Source organism: Salvelinus namaycush, chromosome 18 (assembly GCF_016432855.1).
Source record: "Salvelinus namaycush isolate Seneca chromosome 18, SaNama_1.0, whole genome shotgun sequence".
NCBI lineage: Eukaryota > Metazoa > Chordata > Actinopteri > Salmoniformes > Salmonidae > Salvelinus > Salvelinus namaycush.
In genome coordinates, this window is record NC_052324.1 from 24,917,285 (window position 1) to 24,944,538 (window position 27,254).

Below are 27,254 nucleotides of genomic sequence, written 5' to 3' on the forward strand. Positions count from 1 at the left end.
CACTAGAGAGGCCATCCACAAGCATAATTCCTGGAGTCCCATGTGTTACAACATATTGGAGACTTCCTCAGCGGGATCCAGTTGAGGTTGGACACAGCAGCCGTGGCTAGTTTACTGGTGGGGATAGAAAGCAGAGAAACAAACCCACCTATCAACCTTATCTCCTGGAGGACTATTGGCTTAACTCAGACAACCAGACCAGACTCAATGTCTGTTATCTCCTGTGTGTGTGTGTGGGGGGGGGGGGGGGGGGGGGGACTGGCTGATATCATAGCCCTCAGGCTCAAACACTGGCTTCCTGTTTTAACACTTTCACTAAAAGGTCAACCAAGGTCAGTCAGTATGCCAGCTGAATAGATGAGGGCAGTAGTCTTGAATGACAGTATCTAGATACTGGACTAGCTAACTTTTGTCTCCTGATTAACCAACAGTTTGATAATGTGTTCCAATTGAGAAAAGGTTTATGGACACAATAATCCACAGCAGGAATACATTGAGGAGAATGTTGCTATCTACTAGATGCTGTGCATTATGTCATCTAGCCTTGAATAAATTGAGGAGGAAAACAGGACTTTCTCACCAACCTGTGATCAGATTTTTATAAATCTGCACACTAATTTATTCCGGTCCAAATCGACCCAACCCAACCCCTTCCAACCCCTCACAACCTTTTATCTCAGGGAGAAAGGGACGTGGATTTAAAATGGCTTATGTCATTATGGGAGAGGTAACCATGGCGATAAGCCATTGTGGCCCCGGAAGTCCTAATCAAGCATCAGGTTGCTAGGATGGCCTCTAAGGAACCTGAGGCTGTCTGTACAGGGGTCTGTTAATAGCACTGCTAATGGCCACAGCAGCATAGGAGACCATCGATTTTTATCTGTTCATTATCAAATGCACTGGTGGAAAATGTCTTTTAACTCCCTCTGTCATTCAGAGAATAGCCTCTTTAGCTGAAGTGCTGGAGTGAGAGTGGTGGCCTGGCTAGTCCATATGCATTGTACCATGGGCCTGCTGATGTGTTACTTTAACCATCTTTCATCTGCTTCACTATGGTGGAAGTACCTTTAAGAGGAGCGTGTGTGTGTAGTAGGCCTCAAGCAAGCTATTACCTCAGACATCCTGATGTGTTCTTGAAGACGGTGGTCCACTCTGCATCACGAGGTTTGGAGTCCTCGTTGGGCTCATGCTCCCAGCCTGAGTGGGGGATGATGACCTCGTTGGTCAAAGTCTGCAGTCCGTGGTTTATAATCACCATCTTCAGAGGCTCATAGGAAGACAGGTTCCACAGGGTCCCTGTGGAGTGGAGGAGGGAGGGAGGGGAGGTGGTGATTGGGAGAGGGAGAGAGGGAGAGGGAGAGAGGAAAGGAGAGGATGGAGGGAGAGGATGTGGAGGAAAGAGAAGGGGAGAAAGGAAAAACGATCATTCTTTGATTACTTTCACATCTGAGTGAACAACCATTCATGCAAAATGAAACTAGTAACATACAAAACACAGTGAGAACAGTGAGAACAAAGTCCTGTTTTCGCTCACACAGTGAGGAGATAGACTACTGTGTCTCACACTGATTATAATTCAATCATTGTGCCTGCACTTTCTGTAATCTCAGAGAGAGGGAGGGAGGGGAGGACACACACACACGATGAGGAGAGGTTTATAAATACAGCCGGCATGGAGCCTGGCAACAATTGCAATAAATAGAGAATCAGGAGGGATTTCATAACAAAAGGATGTATCGGGGCAAGACCTTTCGGTTTGTGGAAAACAAAATATTATAGAATGACTTCAAAGTCCACATACAGTCCCCTACACACACAGGGTCTTTATTTTGACTATCTTCACTGCAGTTCCCCTCCTCCCTCATCCCCGGACAAGGCCTAGTGGGGGAGGAATAGTAAGACAATTGTTCATTCTGGGGTCAGAAAGTATGGGCTCCCTCGGCACTGGGATTATTTCTTACTCAGACAACAATTACAGCTAGAAGCTACACCGTTTAGCTAAATCTTCTATACACACAAGCAACACAGTTTCCACACGGTCAATATTTCCGCTGTCAGATCATGCTTACTGCACACTATAACATCTAAATATACCTTTGTCCCTCTCGTGGGGTTAACTTGTGGTTTGAGAATACCACTACCTCCCTCCAACAACAATAAGTACATCTGTAAAGTACTTACAACTGAAAATGGCCTCCATACTCCATTACCTAAACACTGCAAGGCCATGAGGCACTGAAGGCCTTAGCACTCTGGTAACATGGACCATAGCTTGCTTGATAGGCAGAACTGAGCTCTGTGTCGCTAAGGGAACAGCCATGTCGTATTGCTAGAGGTTAATTTGACTTTTTCAAAAAAGTCAGTGGCGTGTTACTGTGGCACTCACGCATGAACAACAGGAGACTGGGCTGCCTGGGAGGCTGCTGGGTTGATTACCTCCAACACTGGCCCATTAGCATCACCCCATTGGCTCTGACAACCAGCGGTAAACACACCAAAAGTAGCCAATGATGGTTAACAGCCCTCCATCACTGGTAGTAAACGTTAGCAGGCACAGTGTTTAATCAACTATAGATTCCATGGATAATTAGTCACAGCAAGCAGGTGGTCAACAAGCAGCCAATAGCAGCCAACGATAGTCTACAGCCCTTACTGGAACAATCCACAATCTTTGGAAGTACATTAATCAACATTAGGCACAATGCAATCAACTGCTACTGAACATTTATTTAAATGAAATTAAAAGAGAGAGATAGAGAGAGAGACATACTATGGGCAATATATACTGAACAAAAATATAAACGCAACATGCAACAATTTCAAAGATTTTACTCAGTTACAGTTCATGTAAGGAAATCAATCAGTTGAAATACATTCATTAGGCCCTAATCTATTTCACGTCTGGGCAGGGGCACAGCCATGGGTGGACCTGGGAAGGCATAGGCCCACCCACTGGGGAGCCAGGCTCAGCCAATCAGAATGAGCCCCCCCCCCCCCCCCCCCCCCCCCCCCCCGGATGTGGAGGTTGGATGTGGAGGTCCTGGGCTGGCGTGGTTACACGTGGTCTGCGGCTGTGAGGCCATTTGGACGTACTGCCAAATTCTCTAAAATGACATTGGATGCGGCTTAAGGTAGAGAAATGAACATTAAATTCTCTGGCAACAGCTCTGGAGTAAACAGCTCTGGTGTAAACAAATTTGTGCACAAAATTTGAGAGAAATAAGCTTTTTGTGCATATGGAACATTTCTGGGATCTTTTATTTCAGCTCATGAAACATGGGACCAACACTTTAAATGTTGCGTTTATATTTCCATTCAGTATATTTTATGCACTTTGGCATTTGTTTTGCAGCTATGCTAGGAGAAGCTTAAGTGAAGTAAACATTTACAAATCACAGAAAAATGGGAAAAGAAATTAAATCTGTGTCTTGAGAAATATCAGATTTACCAAGAAGACTGGGACCTATAATCTGCTGTGGTACAGGGTTTTCTTTCTCCTTTAATTTCCGGAACCATCCACTGACAAAATAAATTCGGAGTGAGGCAGCGTCCCATATGGAACCCTATTCCCCATTAGGTGCACTACCCTATTCTCTATATTGTGCAAAAGTACTGCACTATATAGGGAATAGGGTGCTATTTGTGACGCCGCCTGGGTCCACAGTCCACACTAACAGCCCATTATTACTGTATATTACATTGACCAGCCTGCTGATATGGCTGTCATCCCAAGCCCTTCAGAACCAACCATTAAAGGATAAAATACTGTTTGTGACAGTGACATCCTTCACTTCCTACAGTGAGCAGAGGAGAATGCATTTCTATGTGGCATAGCTTTAATAAATCACAAACAGTGGCCATAGCTCACAGTACAGCCAGTCACAATAGCCATAGCTCACAGTCACAGTACAGTTAGTCTGTTGACATGACTGAACGCTGGCTGGGGGAGTGACAGACAGTATCCATACTTCACAGACAGTGGCCATGCAGCGAGCAGGGTTTGTAGGGATCTCTCTGTCACTCCCTCTCTCACTTCATCTGGGCCAGATTACCTCCAACACAGTGCCATTTCTAAAGTCCGCCGGTTCTTTCACATCATACTTTCTTTCCCCATCTCCCCAGTCCCCAAGAACCTGCTGCCTCATGGATGGACACTCCTCCCTCTCTCTCGCTAATCAAATCCCAAGGTAAGGGATGGGACTGAAAGCCAATCCGAGGCAGGCCAGGCCAGGACCCTGGGCGGCTAATCCCATTTCTTGGGCGCTGGCTGCTGCAGCCATGCTGCTCTAACAGGCCCATACACTTAGAGCTGCCCATTATACCTCATCCTCCCCCTGCCATTAATCACAGATTATAGCCTGGGAGAGGGAGGGAGGGAGGGAGGGAGGGGAGAGAGAGAGACAGAGTAGGGAAAGAGGGAGAGAGAGAGAAAGGGAGAGGGAAAGAGAGGGAGAAGGAAGGCACATACATATTAGCCATACTGTGGGGTAGGCTGTAACTCTCCTACTGCTCTCCTAACACCTCATGGCACAACACCTCTCCCCCAAGTGACCTACTTGCTGTGTGTATGTACTGACATGTATGTGTAACTGATAGATGCACCCACACTACATGTTAATGTTTTTAAATTCATGTCATTTGTAAAGTATTTTGTATTTTTCGTTATGTGTCAGACCCCAGTAAGACTAGCTGTCACCATTGGCTTCGACTAATGGGGATCCTAATAAAATCAAATAAAGCATCACAGCCTAATTGCTGAGCAGAGATGACGGACAGTCCAGGAGATAGTAGAGGAGGCGGCCACGGCAGGTGGGAAGAGAGTTAAGGTACGACAGGCAGAGGCCACATATATGTTGATTGGGCTGTGTGTATGAGTGTGTCTGTGGATGTGTCTGGAGAGAATGTGTGTATGACAGGGTTTTCGTTAGCCGGTAATTGCCGGCTTTTGTCCAATAAAAAAAAATGAAAAGCCGACAAATACAATTGTTTCTGGCAAAATTGACTGGGCCAGCAGAAAAAACAACGGTAGGCAGGCTATTGGCACGTCACCCACCACTTTACAATGTGAGCTGGAGGCAGTATGCATTTCGAAAACATACTTAATTGTTTGAAACCTGAATGTTTTACTTCATAGTATGAGGCATGTCTTACCTTGCTTGAAAATCCTACCATGGAAACATGGAGGAAATTATTTTATGAAGACTTCATAGGCGGTGCGTGAGTTAAGTTTGGGGGAGCATACCATTTATTCTACCAGTTATGATTTTCATATGCACATTTTCGTGTAACAGTTTAATTTCAATAATAACATTTTCCTTTCTCAAAATCATTGTCACATGGTTAATTAAAATGATAAAAATATAAAACTTAAAATGCATCTAATGCGAGATCACCAGCCTCTGCCATATGGACACATTGATACACTGTGATCATTGGCGGCTAAATGAGAGCAACTCGCCAATGCAGCCGTTGGCCTTTACCTTGCATTATAAACTAAGTAAAAAATATTAAAGCCGACAAAATAAAAACAGAAGAAAAACTATTAATGAAAATGCTAGTTCTTTCAATCACATTAATCTCTCTACTCAGCCTGTCTGCCTGCCTTTCTATCTGTCTTGATTTGAGCTATGCTAGTGAAGTGCAATATTGTATCAAATCAATCAACTGGATCTGGTCTGAAGCTCTCTCTAGCGAACTTTCAATATTGTATCAACTAGCCTATTCTGGGCCCTCAGAGTTTCCACAGACAGCTGTTTTTACACAAGGGAAAAGTGTTCAGGTATTTTATGATGTTTCCACTGGATATATGGGATTATCAGATGATGATATTTTGATCTTTCACACCGAGGCTTGGTGATTATTGAGGGGGAGATTGTTGGAAAGATTTTAAAAATAGGCCTGCTGTGAGGAACTACTAGGCCATAATTCACAATGGATGTTCAAAAAAAGACTTTGTTGACTTACTATGTGAGGTGAAGAAAAAATGAATGAGAAGCTCAGCTTATTAGTGGTGGACGTGGTGAGTTAAGTCAATCAGAAATCAGACATTCCCAAATGGGCACTCTCCTAAATGTGCGCTGCAGGCCAGTTAGACTATTTCTATGCGTGCTCAGGTGCACACGCTCCCTCAACATTAACAAGGCAGAGAAACCCGACACATGCTCAGGTGCACACGCTCCCTCAACATTAACAAGGCAGAGAAACCCGACACATGCTCAGGTGCACACGCTCCCCCAACATTAACAAGGCAGAGAAACCCGACACATGCTCAGGTGCACACGCTCCCTCAACATTAACAAGGCAGAGAAACCTGACACATGCTCACGTGCACACGCTCCCTCAACATTAACAAGGCAGAGAAACCCGACACATGCTCATTGCTCACATGGAGCACCAAAACGTATTTCTCACAAGTGTAGCAGGTTGTGACTCTGCAAACAATTTTCCACTCAGAGAGAGAACGGTAAATGACTGTAGGCCTAATTAGTAATACAATGCATTAACATAAATTAATGTAACCAAATTATGGGGATTAACGGTACATTTACTACTGGAGACATATGTAATGGGGAATTGATATAAACAACCAAAGGGCAAACAATTCACACAATGAAACAAATCTTGGCCACACACCCCTCCCCTTTATCTTGTCTTAACATTTTTAATTATACTCAAGACACCTTATTTTTATACATATTTGACATGCTTTTCACTGACAGCCCAACTCAATAATCAGCTAGGCTTTTTGGCACGCACACCGCCTATGAAAGACTTCCTCATATGCCATTTCTCTCCCGTTCTATTGGTTTTCATGTCAACTTTCTTTTGTTGTCCAGAAGTCAAAAGCACAATCCTAGTAATATCAGCAACCCATCCTAGTTTTTGCATCTTTAGATTCACCCGCTTTCTGAGTTTCTAACAGAGATTTTCTTCTCTGTCATATACCGCTCGCATCAGATGTGGTATTTTCCCGCAAACTGCATTTTGCAAATGTTTGAAAATTACGTTTCATTGGCTGCTTCATTACAGGAGTTGCATGGTATGTTAAAATGAATTACCATAATCTAAATGTGATTTCTGTCATTATGAGCACTGTGGGTGGACACCCTAAGTCAGGGGTGTCAAACTCATTCCACGGAGGGCCATGTGTCTGCAGGTTTTTGTTTTTTCCTTTCAATTAAGACCTAGACAACCAGGTGAGGGGAGTTCCTTACTAATCAGTGACCTTATTCATCAATCAAGTACAAGGGTGGAACAAAAACCCACAGACACTCAGCCATTCCTGGAATGAGTTTGACACATGTGCCCGAATGGTGTATGCACCCAATGCAAATGGCTCTGGTAAATTTCTGAAATAGCCAGTAAATAAAAATCTTCCCTGTCATGTTGTCCGGTGCCACATTTTCCAAACGGAAACTCTGGTGTTTGAGTGTGTCTGTGGCTGTGTCCAGAGAGAATGTGTGTATGAGTGTGGATGTGTCTAGAGTTCAGTTGGAACAGACCCATACCTAGATCTCAGCAGGGTGGCCAGCCCACAAGCAGCACCAATCCACAGTAGTGTGTGTGTGTGTGTGTGTCCGCGCCAGACCACACACTGTGTAAGCAGCCCAGGGCCATCCTGCAGGGACCGACACAAATATACACACACACACACACACACACACACACACACACACACACACACACACACACACACACACACACACACACACACACACACACACACACACACACACACACACACACACACACACACACACACACACACACACACACACACACACCACTCTTTCCTCACCAACTTTAAAAAGACCTGAACCCTTTCCTGGGCCAAGTCTCTGCCTGTGCCCTCACTCTCTCCTCTCCCCATCCTACCACACAGGGGCCTCGTATAAAATAAATCCTGTCTGGAATGGGTGGTGGTGTGTGTGGGTGTGGGGTGGAGGGGTGGCGTGTTTCCATTAAGTGCTGTATTGGGGTACAGCATTCAGTGGTTGGTCCTTTCATGTGGCATTCTGAATGCTGGCCCTCACGCCCCTGCTACCTATTCCCTATACACTCCCCTGCTACCTATTCCCTATACACTCCCCTGCTGCTTATTCCCTATACACTCCCCTGCTGCTTATTCCCTATACACTCCCCTGCTACCTATTCCCTATACACTCCCCTGCTGCTTATTCCCTATACACTCCCCTGCTGCTTATTCCCTATACACTCCCCTGCTGCTTATTCCCTATACACTCCCCTGCTGCTTATTCCCTATACACTCCCCTGCTACCTAGTCCCTATACACTCCCCTGCTGCTTATTCCCTATACACTCCACTGCTACCTATTCCCTATACATGCCACTGCTACCTATTCCCTATACACTCCCCTGCTACCTATTCCCTATACACTCCCCTGCTGCTTATTCCCTATATACCTCCCTGCTACCTATTCCATATTCACTCCCCTGCTACCTATTCCCTAAACACTCCCCTGATACCTAGTCCCTATATACTACACTGGGCCTGTCTGGATCACATTACAACACAACAGCCTTTTCTCTGCATTCTAGAGAGGTAGTACTGATGCACCAACACCAGGCCAGCAGCCTGTGAGTCAAGCCACGTAAACACACTAACACACACACATACAAATATACAAGCACACAAACATGCATGAGCTCGCACGCAGGTATGCACACGCACACACAGCACATCCACTACTCAGCTCCTGGGAGAGAGGGAGTGCGCTCAGCAGCTCTATGAATGTTGGATTACAGTAGAGAACCAGGAATGAACACCTGTTTAGTAGTTGTTTGCCCACAAATCTCTGTTCACTACTGTCTATGAATGGAAAATATATGAGACAAATGCACTCCACGATCATCTACTTTTTCAGTTATGTGTTTGCTAGAGGGCGCAGGCCTATATTCAGGTGGAAAAAGAGAAAAGGGAAGCACTACAAATAAAAAATATGAAACCGTTTGGTTAGTTCCACGTCAACCCTTCCCTGCAAGAACAGAACTGGCCTTGGTTTTGGGGACAGCACAAATCCGTTTAAAATGCATGTGGATGACCATAAAAAACAGTCTATTTTTAAAGCTCCAATTATATTTAATTGTAGAAAAACATGCCCAGTGTGGGGCACGCTGTAAACTGATCACACATTGTGACGGTGCTGTTTTCATAGAGGCCTCGCTCTAGCAGCTAAAGCATATGGTCAGGCCTGGGATGGAAAGAAAGAGAAAGAGAAAGAGAAAGAGAGAAAGAGAAAGAGAGAAAGAGAGAAAGAGAAAGAGAGAAAGAGAGAGAAAGAGAGAAAGAGAGAGAGAAAGAGAGAGAAAGAGAGAGAAAGAGAGAGAAAGAGAGAGAAAGAGAGAAGAGAGAAAGAGAGAAAGAGAGAAGAGAGAGAGAGAGAGAGAGAGAGAGAGAGAGAGAGAGAGAGAGAGAGAGAGAGAGAGAGAGAGAGAGAGAGAGAGAGAGAGAGAGAGAGAGAGAGAGAGAGAGAGAGAGAGAGAGAGAGAGAGAGAGAGAGAGAGAAAGAAGGAAGGAAGGAAGGAAGGAAGGAAGGAAGGAAGGAAGGAAGGAAGGAAGGAAGGAAGGAAGGAAGGAAGGAAGGAAGGAAGGAAGGAATGAGAGGGGAAAGAGAAGGAGAGAGCAAGAGAGAGCAAGAGAGAGCAGGGGAGAAAGAGAGAGAAGTGAATAGACCAATAGAGAGAGAGGGGGAGAGATAAAGAGAAAGACAGGGAGATATAGGGGAGGGGTTTTCCTCTGTTCCCCTGTCTTGCGGTGGGAGGTTATTTTTATCTGGGCACAGCCATCCCTCCTCCCACACACAGACTTCTCAGTCAGAGTGACCATACATACAGTAGACTACATAGAGATATTCCACAACACCTTCATGTGCTGTACACATCTTCTCCTCTATATACAACAAGAAAAAACAAGTGAAACAACATCTGTCCTTCACAGACTGTCCTTCCATCCTGCCATTTTCTGTGAAAGCACCATAAGACGTTATTACTGCTTATAGTTAGTCATAACACATAATTCATTATAAGCGTTTTATAATGCATTACAGAGCACATGATACATGATACACATATGTGCAGTGCCTTCAGAAAGCATTCATACCCCGTGACTTATAACACGTTTTGTTGTGTTACAGCCTGAATTCAAAATTGATTAAATATATATTTTTCTCTCACCCATCCACACAATACCATAATGACATAAATTAATTGAAAATGATATACAGAAATATCTAATTTACATAAATGTTCACCACCGAGTCAATACTTTGTAGAAGCACCTTTGGCAGGGAGTATTTCTGGGTAAGTTTCTAAGAGATTTCCACACCTGTTTTGTGCAACATTTATCAATTTTTTTATTTTTTATTCTTTAAGCTCTGTTAAATTGGTTGTTGATCATTGCAACCATTTTCAGTTCTTGCCATAGATTTTCAAGTAAATTTAAATAAAAACTGTAACTAGACCACTCATGAACATTCACTCTCTTGGTAAGCAACTGCAGCATAGATTTGTGTTTTAGGTTATCGTCCAGCTGAAAGGTGAATTCATCTCCCAGTGTCTGGTGGAAAGCAGACTGAACCAGGTTGTCCTCTAGGATTCTGGAATATTTTTTATTCTGTACTAGCTTCCTTCTTTTCACTCTGTAATTTAGGTTAGTATTGTGGAGTAACTACAATGTTGTTGATCCATCCTCAGTTTTCTCCTATCACAGCCGTTAAACTCTGTAACTGTTTTAAAGTCACCATTGGCCTCATGGTGAAATCCCTGAGCGGTTTCCGTCCTCTCCGGCAACTGAGTTAGAAAGGACGCTTGTATCTATGTAGTGACTGGGTGTATTGATACACCATCCAAAGTGTAATTAATAACTTCACCATGCTCAAAGGGATATTCAATGTCTGCTTTTTTTACCCATCTACCAATAGGTGCCCTTCTTGGTGAGGCATTGGAAAACCTCCCTGGTCTTTGTGGTTGAATCTGTGTTTGAAATTCACTGCTCGACTGAGGGACCTAACACATAATTGTATGTGTGGGGGAACAGAGGTAGTCATTTAAAAATCATGTTAAACACTATTATTGCACAGTCCATGCAACTTATTATGTGACTTGTTAAGCAGATTTTTACTCATGGACTTATTTAGGCTAGACAGAACAAAGGGGTTGAATACTTATTGACTCAAGACATTTCAGCTTTTCATTTTTTATTAATTTGTAATAATTTCAAAAACATAATTCCACTTTGACATTATGGGGTATTGTGTGTATTCCAGTGACCAAAAATTGCAATGGAATCGATTTTAAATTCAAGAATTCTTGAGCTACTCCCATGGGAAAACGATGTGTTGTTCAAATCGTACACTCCTAAAGGTTGCCTCCTGACGTGTAAACTGCTATTTGCCCTCTCAGTTTCACATGTCCAAAGCAAAAAAAGCCTCTCTCAGATCCCATTCCCCACATTCCTGCTGAATGCGTGTCAGGTCAAACCAATCCTGTTGAGATTAGTGGTGTGATGTGGCCGCAGAGAGACACACGTCATTCAGTGACATTTAACAAGTCATGGAGAATGTTTAACACAGCATATTCCTATTGAGCTTGAGCCATATACTGTTTAAACCATATACAGGGGTGTTTTTCGAAATACCGACGGTATGATTTTCAATATAGTGGAGCTGAGAGGGTGCTTGCTACGCCACTGCTTATGACTATAAGTATAACTATAAGAAATCTAAGATGAGAAAAATAAGTTATATCCAGCTCAGTGCTCCAGCTATGCATTTGGTTTGCTAACTTGCTAGCTAAGTGGCTAGATGTCAAGATCAAGCTTCTTGGTTACAGCAGAGACATTCAATCCCCTCCTGGATCAAGATCCCTGTTGCCTTTTTTCCTTCTTCGAAATAGCGCCCCTTGTGTGCACATTCGGTTTTACCATATACCCCGATATGATACCGGAACGGTATGACGGTATGGAAATCTGGATACCACCCAACCATAATTCCTATAACACTAGCCTGGTTTAGTCCATGTTACCAACAACAATCTCTTAGTTCTCTCTCTTTCTCTGTCTCTTAGATAGAGAATGCAGGACATGCTTCAATAATGCCTCCAGCCCACAACATCACAATGCCCTAACAGAGAATATGCCGGTACTTTAAATAATAATAGAACAAGACTTAGAAATTACATTCCACAACAGTACAGCAGTGGCATTATTCTGGCTCCCGGTGGCCATGCAGGTTTTCACAACACACCCGAGCAATTAATTTGTCATTCAAAGAAGCCAATAAGCTTTGTACATTACAAACAAAAGGCTACTATGCCTAGTATTTACTGTCCCTTTTACAGCCGAGGCAATGTAGCTAGTGTTGGCCTATTTACAGCCGAGGCAATGTAGCTAGTGTTGGCCTATTTACAGCTGAGGAGCTGTAGCTAGTGTTGGCCTATTTACAGCTGAGGAGCTGTAGCTAGTGTTGGCATATTTACAGCTGAGGAGCTGTAGCTAGTGTTGACCTATTTACAGCCGAGGAGCTGTAGCTAGTGTTGGCCTATTTACAGCCGAGGCAATGTAGCTAGTGTTGGCCTATTTACAGCCGAGGCAATGTAGCTAGTGTTGGCCTATTTACAGCCGAGGCAATGTAGCTAGTGTTGGCCTATTTACAGCTGAGGAGCTGTAGCTAGTGTTGACCTATTTACAGCTGAAGAGCTGTAGCTAGTGTTGGCCTATTTACAGCTGAGGAGCTGTAGCTAGTGTTGTCCTATTTACAGCTGAGGAGCTGTAGCTAGTGTTGTCCTATTTACAGCTGAGGAGCTGTAGCTAGTGTTGTCCTATTTACAGCTGAGGAGCTGTAGCTAGTGTTGGCCTATTTACAGCTGAGGAGCTGTAGCTAGTGTTGGCCTATTTACAGCTGAGGAGCTGTAGCTAGTGTTGTCCTATTTACAGCTGAGGAGCTGTAGCTAGTGTTGACCTATTTACAGCTGAAGAGCTGTAGCTAGTGTTGTCCTATTTACAGCTGAGGAGCTGTAGCTAGTGTTGTCCTATTTACAGCTGAGGAGCTGTAGCTAGTGTTGGCCTATTTACAGCTGAGGAGCTGTAGCTAGTGTTGTCCTATTTACAGCTGAGGAGCTGTAGCTAGTGTTGACCTATTTACAGCTGAAGAGCTGTAGCTAGTGTTGGCCTATTTACAGCTGAGGAGCTGTAGCTAGTGTTGTCCTATTTACAGCTGAGGAGCTGTAGCTAGTGTTGACCTATTTACAGCTGAGGAGATGTAGCTAGTGTTGGCCTATTTACAGCTGAGGAGCTGTAGCTAGTGTTGACCTATTTACAGCCGAGGAGCTGTAGCTAGTGTTGGCCTATTTACAGCCGAGGAGCTGTAGCTAGTGTTGGCATATTTACAGCTGAGGAGCTGTAGCTAGTGTTGGCCTATTTACAGCTGAGGAGCTGTAGCTAGTGTTGGCCTATTTACAGCTGAGGAGCTGTAGCTAGTGTTGGCCTATTTACAGCTGAGGAGCTGTAGCTAGTGTTGGCCTATTTACAGCTGAGGAGCTGTAGCTAGTGTTGGCCTATTTACAGCTGAGGAGCTGTAGCTAGTGTTGTCCTATTTACAGCCGAGGAGCTGTAGCTAGTGTTGGCATATTTACAGCTGAGGAGCTGTAGCTAGTGTTGGCCTATTTACAGCCGAGGAGCTGTAGCTAGTGTTGTCCTATTTACAGCTGAGGAGCTGTAGCTAGTGTTGGCCTATTTACAGCTGAGGAGCTGTAGCTAGTGTTGACCTATTTACAGCTGAGGAGCTGTAGCTACTGTTGGCCTATTTACAGCTGAAGAGCTGTAGCTAGTGTTGGCCTATTTACAGCTGAAGAGCTGTAGCTAGTGTTGGCCTATTTACAGCTGAAGAGCTGTAGCTAGTGTTGACCTATTTACAGCCGAGGAGCTGTAGCTAGTGTTGGCCTATTTACAGCTGAAGAGCTGTAGCTAGTGTTGGCCTATTTACAGCTGAGGAGCTGTAGCTAGTGTTGGCCTATTTACAGCTGAGGAGCTGTAGCTACTTTTGGCCTATTTACAGCTGAAGAGCTGTAGCTAGTGTTGTCCTATTTACAGCTGAAGAGCTGTAGCTAGTGTTGGCCTATTTACAGCTGAGGAGCTGTAGCTAGTGTTGGCCTATTTACAGCTGAAGAGCTGTAGCTAGTGTTGGCCTATTTACAGCTGAAGAGCTGTAGCTAGTGTTGGCCTATTTACAGCTGAGGAGCTGTAGCTAGTGTTGGCCTATTTACAGCTGAGGAGCTGTAGATAGTGTTGACCTATTTACAGCTGAGGAGCTGTAGCTAGTGTTGGTCTGTAGAACTCACCAGTGTTGTATAATACGGGTGTGACGTTTAACCAAATTTGGGATCGTTAAAACCATTAAAAAAATGTACATCACTGTGCAGTTATTACAAAACTACCATTAACAGGTTCCGATCATCATCATAAAGGAAACATTTAAATTAAACAAATACCTAACGCTACAATGCTGTAAGTAGGAGGAGATATGCATCTTTCAAATTATTTGCCACAAATGTAAAGCGCTCCGCCTGTCATCATCGTTAAAAGTTGGAAAAATGGCAGAGTGAGACAGGGAAGTCCTGCATGGCATTACTTTGAGAAGTTAAATGAGAAGGTGATCAAATACAAACTTGTGAGGTTGAATTGAGCTACAGTGGCAGTACAGGTGCAATGCTGAAAGACGCACTGTGAGACACAACCCGTTGTTGGCAGCAGCGCGATAAGGGTCGGAGTGAAAAAATCACAGCACTGATTGCAGAAATGATTGCAGTTGAAATGCAGCCATTGTCAATGGTAGAGGATGTCGGCTTCAATACCCTAATGGTATATCTAGAACCAGACTACAAGACGCCATGTCAAAAAAACGTGAAGGCCCTGACGGAGAAATTGTACAATGATTGCTCTGTAAGGACAAAGTTCAAACTCTGAAAATGGCCTTTGTGGCATCGATAGGAGTCAGAAACTACAAAGTGCAAATAGGATAATTTGTCATAAAGTCAGTCTGGTCTAAAACAGAGTTTGGAACATCCGTGCATCACAACAGGTAAATGAAGGTTGGGTTTTGATTTGAAGATGTCCATTTGCCCACTAACATGGGGTGAACAGCTGCTGTGATTGCTCTCTATTCAATAGCATAGACAGTTAGACAGACCTGCCAATCAGCTCTGACTTTGTTTACATAAGACAATATGTCAAGCATTTTTTAACTTGAGAAATACTGCACCAAACACCTTAGTTAGATGTAAAATTGCGCAAGTAAAACATCCTCAGCAAAAACGTCAAAATGATTTAGCTATTTCTTGAGTTATCTCAGATTCATTCTGGGGATTTTGAGAAAATGAAATAGGCTTCTGCGTCTACAGTGTCTCATGGGGGACAAACATCATTAACCAAACGCGGAATCGGTCAGGAAACACAACTCTAAGACTGAATTTTTGTTTCTTCTAATGAGCAACAGAAAAACAAATGTGCCAAACAGCATGTTCAGTGGCTCTTTAACAACAGATTGTTGGACGACTATGAACACGCTGTCATACATCACTGCAACGAGCCATCACATTGATGAGAAGTGGGGCATTAAGGACGTACTGACAACTGAGAACACGGAAGAAAGGCACACAACAGGGAACCTAAAACGGCATTAATACCATCGTTGCTGAGTGGGTGGAGGACTGCAGTAAGGTGAACGACGTCTGGTAGGGTTTCCACTAGTTACCACAGCCACAAACTCAAATTTGTTTAATCTTTTTGGTCTTAATTTTAGGTATAAGGTTGGCAGTGTGGTTAAGGTTAGGTTTCAATTGTGAAATCATTAAAAATACTAATGTTTAAACAATAAAAAAATGCCAGTGTAAACGTTAAGAACATTTTTCCATTTGTCACATCCCTACTGTATAATACTGTAGTAGGTACATAGTATCGGTCTACAGTAACTTACCTCTGTTGATTCTTGATGTACAGTAGGCACTATGGTCTCTGTAACTCACCTGTGATGAGCTCGCGGACCTCCATGTCGTTGGTCTTCCTCAGCAGGCGGACAAGGGCAGGGATACCGTCACAGTTCTTGATGGCCACCTTGTTGTCGTGGTCCTTGCCGTAGGAGATGTTCCTCAGGGCTCCGCAGGCCTTGCGGTGGACCTCAGCCTTGGGATGGTCCAGCAGGCTTGCCAGCACCGGGATCCCCTTCAGCTGACGCACATCTTTCTTGATCTTGTCGTTTTCGTAGCACAGGTGCTGCAGGTATGCGGCAGCGTTAGACTTGACCGGGTCGATTGGGTGGCCCAGCATGGCTATGACCTCTTGCAGATCGGGGTCACGCCAGCGCGGGTCCTTGCGGATGCTGTCGATGGAGGGCGAGCGGCGGCCAGCCAGGCGGTCCAGGCTGGCCATGCTCCCCCTCTCGGGCTGGGCCAAGGGGGCCGGGTACATGCCATGGATGTAGGGGTGTCGCTCGTCAATCATCTCCGCCTCGATGGGATCCTCGTAACCCCTATAATGGAGAGGGAAAAGGGGGGGGTACGTTTGAGGAAAGATCATGTAACATTGTTCAGAGCATTTCATATCTCTCTGTGAGGAGTTGTAGTTGTATGTTTTCTGTACATTTTCAGGACATTGGGATACGATTTAGTCTACGACTGCAAGGTTAACACCATTAATACTACTTCTATTACTACTAAAACAGATGGAGAGAGCATTTATTGGGATTTGTATAATAGAGGGATTTCAGGAGAAAGAGAAGGGGGGATAAGAGTTGAGAAAGGCAAAGTGAGGTGAGAGTGATTGACTGATGGAGGGAAAAAGGAGATAGGTGAAGGAGAGGTGAAAAGACAGGAGCGAGAGAGGAGAAAAGAGGACAAAGACGGAGACAGGGGACAAAAAAGGCTTGTCTGTTATTAACAGCTCTGTCAGAGGGCCGCTCCCATCGATAAGAGAAACAGGGGCCACTTCCTTATTAACCGTCTCTGTCGGCTCAGAGCGATGTTCTCTTTTACCTTTTTTAATAATGATGGGAGAGCTGGTGTTAGTGTTGGGCGAGGAGGAGGAGGAGAGGGAGAGAGAGAAAAAGAGTGAGAGTAGAGACAGAAAGAGCCAGGGAGAAGAGGAAAGGCGATAGAAAGAGGGAGAGAGAGAAAAAGAAAGAGGGAGCAAGTGAAAGAAAGAAAAACAGACAGTCAGAAATAAAGAATTTCATTTGAAACAGCAAGCCAGACAAAATTAATTGGGGCTATTTATATAATAAATATGAATTTGGAGGGCAGAAATGATTAAATATTAAAGCATTAGACCCCTCACTAAAGGCTTCAGTCACACAAAAGTTACACTTGAATCTGAACTGGTTCTCAAGCAGATTAGTAAGAATGTCTCAGCTAGGGCTGTTATGGTGATCACAATACCGCTACACCGGCGGTCACGAGTCATGATGGCAGTCAAATTCGTTAATTAGGCTTCTCTAAGCTCTGATGCTGCTGATGGTCATTAGTAGCCTACCAAACATGCTAACTGCCTGGTACTCAGCACTCTATTGTCACTCTAATCACTCTGACATCAATGTGAATGTAATCGAAAATCGAATCAAACACTTAATGAGAGCCCATGAGCTCAAGTAGCGCAACATTTCTTTATGCTATGCAATTGAGGCCTCTATTAAAAAGAGTAGGATCCCATCAGCTTTCTATAGGCTAGGGCTACTATATTTATTTCTCAACTTTCCTAATATTAAGCACATTGCTTCTCTTTACAACAGGAGTATAGCTTACCTGACTGGCATGAAAATGAACCACGGGGAAAGCGTCCTCCATTCACTATTTAAGTACATAGATGACATGTATTTTTTTTCCATGGACTGAAACATGACCCGTAAAACAGAGCTTCTTAACACCTGCCCGCTTAACCCGGAAGCCAGCCAAACCAATGTGTCGGAGGAAACACTGTTCAACTGATGACCGAGGTCAGCCTGCAGGCACCCGGTCCGCCACAAAGAGTCGCTAGAGCATGATGAGGCAAGTAAAACCCACCCCGGCCAAACCCTCCCCTAACCTGGACGACACTGGGCCAATTGTGCGCCTCCCTATGGTACTCCCGGTCACGACCTGTTGTGACACAGCCCGGAATTGAACCCGGGTCAGTTGTGACGCCTCGAGCACTGCGTTGCAGTGCCTTAGACCGCTGCGCTGCTCGCTAGGCCCAGTCATAAGGTTTGTATCACAACTAAAGTGGCCAAATAACTTCTTAAAATGAAGCACATTAATCCGCTTTACAAGGGGTGTAGAGTCTAACTGGCATACATACGCAGCATGTTTCAAGTTTGGAGAAGATAAGTTTCACCATAAAAATGCACTTTGACAATGGTGTTTTCCAGCTAATGGAACATTCGCGCTTATAGCTTACTACCGTGTGCGTATTGCTGCACTTATAATGTGAAGAAATAGCCTAATAGTTTATCAACATTTTAAGCTAAATGTTCTGATCTGTCAGCCTAAAAATTATGCTAATGATGTATAAATTTGGGATCTATCGCATCCCACAACTGTCCCAGACTATGTTTGGAATATTTATTTCTCACACAGAATAGGTCAACTTTTGTACTACGGGGGATAGTAGATTGACATAGGCTAGTTCTTTTATTGTTCGTTTGGCTTAATCATCTTGTTGGCTGACGAAAAGTAAATACGGAAAGTTTTTCCAATATCTACAATATGCACCTTGGAATTGGATAAGGACGCGCACAGTTGCATCCCCGATGTGTCTGTCTTCACTTCTAGCCTGTTGTAACGGCAGTCTACTTCGTCCTCCTCCTCAGACGAGGAGAGGCGAGAAGGATCAGAGGACCAATGTGCAGCGTGGTAATTTGACATAATGAATTTAATAGACAAAACAAAAACACTATACAAAATAACAAAAGAACATACCGTCACAGTCCCATCTGGTGCAGAACACAAACACAGAGACAGGAAACAACCACCCACAATCCCCAACACAAAACAAGCCACCTATATATGATTCTCAATCAGGGACAACGATTGACAGCTGTCTCTGATTGAGAACCATATCAGGCTGAACATAGAAACAGACTAACTAGACACACAACATAGAATTCCCACCCAGCTCACGTCCTGACCAACACTAAACAAGCAAAACACATAAGAACTCTGGTCAGGACGTTACAGTACCCCCCCCCCTCTGAGGTGCGGACTCCGAACGCACCCCTAAAACTCAAGGGGAGGGTCTGGGTGGGCATCTGTCCGCGGTGGCGGCTCCGGCGGTGGACGAGGACACCACTCCACCACTGTCTTTGTCCCCCTCCTTAGCGTCCTTTGAGTGGCGACCCTCGCCCACAACCTTGACCTAAGAATCCTCCCCAAGGCCCCCACATGATTTAGGAGGTAGCTCAGGACAGAGAGGTAGCTCAGGACAGAGAGGTAGCTCAGGACAGAGAGGTAGCTCCGGGCTGAGTGGCAGCTCCGGACTGGGTGGCAGCTCCGGACTGGGTGGCAGCTCCGGACTGGGTGGCAGCTCCGGACTGGGTGGCAGCTCCGGACTGGAGGGCAGCTCATGACTGGAGGGCAGCTCATGACTGTAGGGCAGCTCATGACTGTAGGGCAGCTCATGACTGTAGGGCAGCTCATGACTGTAGGGCAGCTCTAGACTGTAGGGCAGCTCATGACTGTAGGGCAGCTCATGACTGTAGGGCAGCTCATGACTGTAGGGCAGCTCTAGACTGTAGGGCAGCTCTAGACTGTAGGGCAGCTCTAGACTGTAGGGCAGCTCATGACTGTAGGGCAGCTCATGACTGTAGGGCAGCTCATGACTGTAGGGCAGCTCATGACTGTAGGGCAGCTCATGACTGTAGGGCAGCTCATGACTGTAGGGCAGCTCATGACTGGAAGGCAGCTCATGACTAGAAGGCAGCTCATGACTGGAAGGCAGCTCATGACTGGAGGGCAGCTCATGACTGTAGGGCAGCTCATGACTGTCTGGCGGCTCATGACTGTCTGGCGGCTCTGGCAGCTCCTGACTGTCTGGCGGCTCTGGCAGCTCCTGACTGTCTGGCGGCTCTGGCAGCTCCTGACTGGCTGGCGGCTCTGGCAGCTCCTGACTGGCTGGCGGCTCTGGCAGCTCCTGACTGGCTGGCGGCTCTGGCAGCTCCTGACTGGCTGGCGGCTCTGGCAGCTCCTGACTGGCTGGCGGCTCTGGCAGCTCCTGACTGACGGACGGCTCTAGCGGCTCCTGACTGACGGACGGCTCTAATGGCTCGGGACAGACGGGCGGCTCTAATGGCTCGTGGCAGTCGGATGGCTCAGATGGCGCTGGGCAGACGGATGGCTCAGACGGCGCTGGGCAGACGGATGGCTCAGACGGCGCTGGGCAGACGGATGGCTCAGACGGCGCTGGGCAGACGGATGGCTCAGACGGCGCTGGGCAGACGGATGGCTCAGATGGTGCTGGGCAGGCAGGCAGCTCAGACGGCGCTGGGCAGGCAGGCAGTGCAGGCAGCTCAGACGGCGCTGGGCAGACGAGCAGTGCAGGCGGCGTTGAGCAGACGAGCAGTGCAGGCAGTTCAGACGGCGCTGGGCAGGCAGGCAGCTCAGACGGCGCTGGACAGACGAGCAGTGCAGGCGGCGTTGAGCAGACGAGCAGTGCAGGCAGTTCAGACGGCGCTGGGCAGGCAGGCAGCTCAGACGGCGCTGGACAGACGAGCAGTGCAGGCGGCGTTGGGCAGACGGCCGACTCTGACCTGCTGAGGCGCACTGTAGGCCTGGTGCGTGGTGCCGGAACTGGTGGTACCGGACTGGAGACACGCACCTCAAGGCTAGTGCGGGGAGCAGGAACAGGGCACACTGGACTCTCGATGCGCACTATAGGCCTGGTGCGTGGTACCGGCACTGGTGGTACCGGGCTGAGGGCACGCACCTCAGGGCGAGTGCGGGGAGAAGGAACAGTGCGTACAGGGCTCTGGAGACGCACAGGAGGCTTGGTGCGTGGTGCCGGAACTGGAGGTACTGGGCTGGAGACACGCACCACTGGGAGAGTGCGTGGAGGAGGAACAGGGCTCTGGAGACGCACTGGAAGCCTGGTGCGTGGTGTAGGCACTGGTGGTACTGGGCTGGAGCGGGAAGGTAGCGCCGGATATACCGGACCGTGCAGGCGTACTGGCTCCCTTGAGCACTGAGCCTGCCCAACCTTACCTGGTTGCATGCTCCCCGTAGCCCGTCCAGTGCGGGGAGGTGGAATAACCCGCACTGGGCTGTGTTGGCGAACCGGGGACACCATGCGTAAGGCTGGTGCCATGTACACCGGCCCGAGGAGACGTACTGGAGGCCAGATATGTAGAGCCGGCTTCATGGCACTTGGCTCAATGCTCACTCTAGCCCGCCCAGTGCGGGGAGGTGGAATAACCCGCACCGGGCTATGCACCCGTACAGGAGACACCGTGCGCTCTTCCGCATAACACGGTGTCTGCCCGTACTCCTGCTCTCCACGGTAAGCATGGGAAGTGGGCGCAGGTTTCCTACCTGCCCTCGCCACACTACCCTTTAGCCCCCCCCCCCCCCAATAAATTTTTGGGGTTTCTTCACGGGCTTCCAGCCCCGCTTCCGTGCTGCCTCCTCAGACCACCGCTCCTGGGCTTTAGCTGCCTCCATCTCTTCCCGAGAGCGGCGATATTCTCCAACCTTAGCCCAGGGTCCTTCTCCGTTAAATATTTGCTCCCATGACCATTCCTCCTGGTACCGCTGCTGCCCGTTGCCACGCTGCTTGATCCTTGTTTGGTGGGTGGTTCTGTAACGGCAGTCTACTTCGTCCTCCTCCTCAGACGAGGAGAGGCGAGAAGGATCAGAGGACCAATGTGCAGCGTGGTAATTTGACATAATGAATTTAATAGACAAAACAAAAACACTATACAAAATAACAAAAGAACATACCGTCACAGTCCCATCTGGTGCAGAACACAAACACAGAGACAGGAAACAACCACCCACAATCCCCAACACAAAACAAGCCACCTATATATGATTCTCAATCAGGGACAACGATTGACAGCTGTCTCTGATTGAGAACCATATCAGGCTGAACATAGAAACAGACGAACTAGACACACAACATAGAATTCCCACCCAGCTCACGTCCTGACCAACACTAAACAAGCAAAACACATAAGAACTCTGGTCAGGACGTTACACCTGTGAGAAAGACCCGCGTGACAGAAAGCTATGTGAGTTAGAAGTGCTTTGGAGCATGCAGCCAGGCATAGGGAATTATAATTATTATTATAATTATTATATTCAGCTCATGGGCACAACGGCCACTGGCCGCAAAAGGCATGGATTTTTTTAGGGGACATTACAGCCACAGAATGGTGATGCCGCCAGGAAATTCGCGGCATTATCAAGTGCTTGTCAAATTGTGAATGAGGGACTGATGAAGTGTGTACAGCCTGCGCAAAAAAACAAAGCAGAGCTCATGCCTTTAATGCAACTTTTTTCAAATCATCATTAGAGTCGCATCATGCAGCTTTAGAATGTATTGGAACTCAGAGTGATCCAGTTTGTCTCGAAATAAAGAGTAGTAGATACAGCTCCTACCGAGCTGGAACCGTTCATTTACTTCTCCAGACAAAAAGGGCTCCATTTCGAAACTCATCTGGGACTAACTTCGTTAGCGTGATTTCTAGCAGCTTAGCTAGCAGCTGGTTAGCGGCTCTGTCAAGCAGGCTTCAACCTGTCTGTTAAGTGGGATTCCGGGACAAGAAATAACGGTCCTAGCTGTTAGAAGCTAACCGTGTCACGGAATCCATGTAAAAACAAGTTCAGTATTTATTTCTAATGAAGATTGGTAATTTTTTTGTCAAAAACAACAAACCGAGAGTTTCCAGCATACAGTGTTCAGCTGCACACTCCCTGTGGTCAGGAAAGGAGAGGCAGCAGTAGAGCGAGAGAACCCAACCATGCTCACAGGGAGGTTTCTGACCCAACACTGTCTCACCAAAGACTATGCTAATGCCCTGCCTGTCCTGGCTGCCTCCCTGGGACTGGGCCCAGGTTAGCTTAGCGCCAGAGCCATTAAGGGAGATGTATTCCATTTCTATATACAGTATGACGGTGCTAAGCAGTTAGCTCTCCTGTGGTGAAGTGGGTCCCCAGGTAGGCCTGCATGCCCCAGATGAGAGCCCCTCTATTCCACTCGATCCCCTCCAGTCTCTCCCCCGTCTCCAGGCCCCTCCAGTAACCTTCCTCCCTAGCCCTCTTTGGTCTGTGATCTACACAAGGCTCTCTGCTCATCAATTCTCAAGGAGCACACACTGCAGGGGGCAAAAAGTGGAACTCTTCATTTCCATCTCAGAGTGGTGGAGGAGGTACACATGTTTATTGTAACCCTGGTGCTCCAGTACCACCAACAGTACACATGTTTATTGTAACCCTGGTGCTCCAGTATCCCCAACAGTACACATGTTTATTGTAACCCTGGTGCTCCAGTACCACCAACAGTACACATGTTTATTGTAACCCTGGTGCTCCAGTACCACCAACAGTACACATGTTTATTGTAACCCTGGTGCTCCAGTACCACCAACAGTACACATGTTTATTGTAACCCTGGTGCTCCAGTATGCCCAACAGTACACATGTTTATTGTAACCCTGGTGCTCCAGTATCCCCAACAGTACACATGTTTATTGTAACCCTGGTGCTCCAGTACCACCAACAGTACACATGTTTATTGTAACCCTGGTGCTCCAGTACCACCAACAGTACACATGTTTATTGTAACCCTGGTGCTCCAGTACCACCAACAGTACACATGTTTATTGTAACCCTGGTGCTCCAGTATCCCCAACAGTACACATGTTTATTGTAACCCTGGTGCTCCAGTACCACCAACAGTACACATGTTTATTGTAACCCTGGTGCTCCAGTATCCCCAACAGTACACATGTTTATTGTAACCCTGGTGCTCCAGTACCACCAACAGTACACATGTTTATTGTAACCCTGGTGCTCCAGTACCACCAACAGTACACATGTTTATTGTAACCCTGGTGCTCCAGTACCACCAACAGTACACATGTTTATTGTAACCCTGGTGCTCCAGTATGCCCAACAGTACACATGTTTATTGTAACCCTGGTGCTCCAGTATCCCCAACAGTACACATGTTTATTGTAACCCTGGTGCTCCAGTACCACCAACAGTACACATGTTTATTGTAACCCTGGTGCTCCAGTACCACCAACAGTACACATGTTTATTGTAACCCTGGTGCTCCAGTACCACCAACAGTACACATGTTTATTGTAACCCTGGTGCTCCAGTATCCCCAACAGTACACATGTTTATTGTAACCCTGGTGCTCCAGTACCACCAACAGTACACATGTTTATTGTAACCCTGGTGCTCCAGTACCACCAACAGTACACATGTTTATTGTAACCCTGGTGCTCCAGTACCACCAACAGTACACATGTTTATTGTAACCCTGGTGCTCCAGTACCACCAACAGTACACATGTTTATTGTAACCCTGGTGCTCCAGTATCCCCAACAGTACACATGTTTATTGTAACCCTGGTGCTCCAGTACCACCAACAGTACACATGTTTATTGTAACCCTGGTGCTCCAGTATCCCCAACAGTACACATGTTTATTGTAACCCTGGTGCTCCAGTACCACCAACAGTACACATGTTTATTGTAACCCTGGTGCTCCAGTACCACCAACAGTACACATGTTTATTGTAACCCTGGTATATCTAGATACCGAGGGGGTTAACATGACTTTCTTTGTTATCCATAGGTATTCATGGTGTTTTGAGAAACAAAAGGTAAATCCTAATGATTTTACTTTTTCCACACACTTAAGGGTAAGATAGTAACAGACCGAGGAAAATAACCATCGTCACACAAAGTCACCATAATGGGACTATCCCAAGGGGGTTCCCTGTATTTGGGGTAGGAACGATACTATGATACTAAGTTCTATTCCGCTAGCTCTGTTCTCTCCTCTCCACTGTGATATCTTTTCATCAGGAAAACAGAAGAGCCAGAGACAGGAAATGGGACAGGGGAATCTAATTAGTGTTGCACACTATGCGCCACCCACTGTAGCCTCCCCTCCCCCCACCACCGAGAGAGGCTTGTTTATCATACTTCCATAACTGGCCAGTCATCTATGATGTATGGTGCAACAAAAAGGGGCGACAGCCCTAACTGAGTGCTGGTGGTTATGGAGCTAGCTCCAGTATTTACTTGAATTTTAATGATTTTTATGTTAATTATGTGCTTTAAATTTCTCCCGGCTGCACTAGTGCACGTTGCGAGGGGAGAATCTCATCATGGTATTGCTGTGTTTGGGGCACATTACTTTGTGGGTTTAAATAAGCCCCTCGGTAACATATCAGCTTTTATGGCAACACGTTTTACATTTTACCTCCAGTGAAATCAATACATGATGAACTGGGAGAAAAAGCTCCTACCCAAGCAGCAATGTAACTAGACACTAAATCGTTATATATTCAGTAGGCCGGGGTTGAGCTGATATTAAAGATAAAGTAAACCAAAACCACAGGGAAGATAAGACCAGGGTCTGGAGAGGCAAGCAGCTAAAGACAAGACCAGGGTCTGGAGAGGCAAGCAGCTAAAGACAAGACCAGGGTCTGGAGAGGCAAGCAGCTAAAGACAAGACCAGGGTCTGGAGAGGCAAGCAGCTAAAGATAAGGCCAGGGTCTGGAGAGGCAAGCAGCTAAAGACAAGGCCAGGGTCTGGAGAGGCAAGCAGCTAAAGACAAGGCCAGGGTCTGGAGAGGCAAGCAGCTAAAGACAAGGCCAGGGTCTGGAGAGGCAAGCAGCTAAAGACAAGGCCAGGGTCTGAAGAGGCAAGCAGCTAAAGACAAGACCAGGGTCTGGAGAGGCAAGCAGCTAAAGACAAGGCCAGGGTCTGGAGAGGCAAGCAGCTAAAGACAAGACCAGGGTCTGGAGAGGCAAGCAGCTAAAGACAAGGCCAGGGTCTGGAGAGGCAAGCAGCTAAAGACAAGACCAGGGTCTGGAGAGGCAAGCAGCTAAAGACAAGACCAGGGTCTGGAGAGGCAAGCAGCTAAAGACAAGACCAGGGTCTGGAGAGGCAAGCAGCTAAAGACAAGGCCAGGGTCTGGAGAGGCAAGCAGCTAAAGACAAGACCAGGGTCTGGAGAGGCAAGCAGCTAAAGACAAGGCCAGGGTCTGGAGAGGCAAGCAGCTAAAGACAAGACCACGGTCTGGAGAGGCAAGCAGCTAAAGACAAGGCCAGGGTCTGGAGAGGCAAGCAGCTAAAGACAAGGCCAGGGTCTGGAGAGGCAAGCAGCTAAAGACAAGGCCAGGGTCTGGAGAGGCAAGCAGCTAAAGACAAGGCCAGGGTCTGGAGAGGCAAGCAGCTAAAGACAAGACCAGGGTCTGGAGAGGCAAGCAGCTAAAGACAAGACCAGGGTCTGGAGAGGCAAGCAGCTAAAGACAAGACCAGGGTCTGGAGAGGCAAGCAGCTAAAGACAAGACCAGGGTCTGGAGAGGCAAGCAGCTAAAGACAAGGCCAGGGTCTGGAGAGGCAAGCAGCTAAAGACAAGGCCAGGGTCTGGAGAGGTAAGCAGCTAAAGACAAGGCCAGGGTCTGGAGAGGCAAGCAGCTAAAGACAAGGCCAGGGTCTGGAGAGGCAAGCAGCTAAAGACAAGACCAGGGTCTGGAGAGGCAAGCAGCTAAAGACAAGGCCAGTGTCTGGAGAGGCAAGCAGCTAAAGACAAGACCAGGGTCTGGAGAGGCAAGCAGCTAAAGACAAGGCCAGGGTCTGGAGAGGCAAGCAGCTAAAGACAAGACCAGGGTCTGGAGAGGCAAGCAGCTAAAGACAAGGCCAGGGTCTGGAGAGGTAAGCAGCTAAAGACAAGGCCAGGGTCTGGAGAGGCAAGCAGCTAAAGACAAGGCCAGGGTCTGGAGAGGCAAGCAGCTAAAGACAAGACCAGGGTCTGGAGAGGCAAGCAGCTGCATTGAAATGTGAACCACAAGCAGAGACTAAGCTGAAAGACACCAAATGCCAAGAAAAATCTATGTTTCTAAGGCATTAGTGTGGTTTTGGTCTTGTGGTACGTGGTTAGGTTTAGTTATCATGGCCTAATTGCAAGGGTAGCCTTGATCAGACACCTTCTGAAACAGTTGTCTCCTTCTCCAGCTTCAAAAATGACCTTACTGCTG

General features: G+C 46.6%; 1 protein-coding gene across 1 annotated transcript in view; it reads right to left on the reverse strand.

The window, feature by feature from the left end:
- LOC120063257 (armadillo repeat protein deleted in velo-cardio-facial syndrome homolog) overlaps positions 1-27,254 on the reverse strand; it is a 155,271-nt gene that overhangs the window by 51,524 nt on the left and 76,493 nt on the right. The window contains exons 4-5 of the mRNA XM_039013516.1: positions 16,038-16,540; positions 1,113-1,296 (exon numbers count right to left, since the gene is read on the reverse strand). Of these exons, the coding sequence (XP_038869444.1) occupies positions 1,113-1,296; positions 16,038-16,540 (687 nt within the window). The remainder of the gene's footprint in view (positions 1-1,112; positions 1,297-16,037; positions 16,541-27,254) is intronic.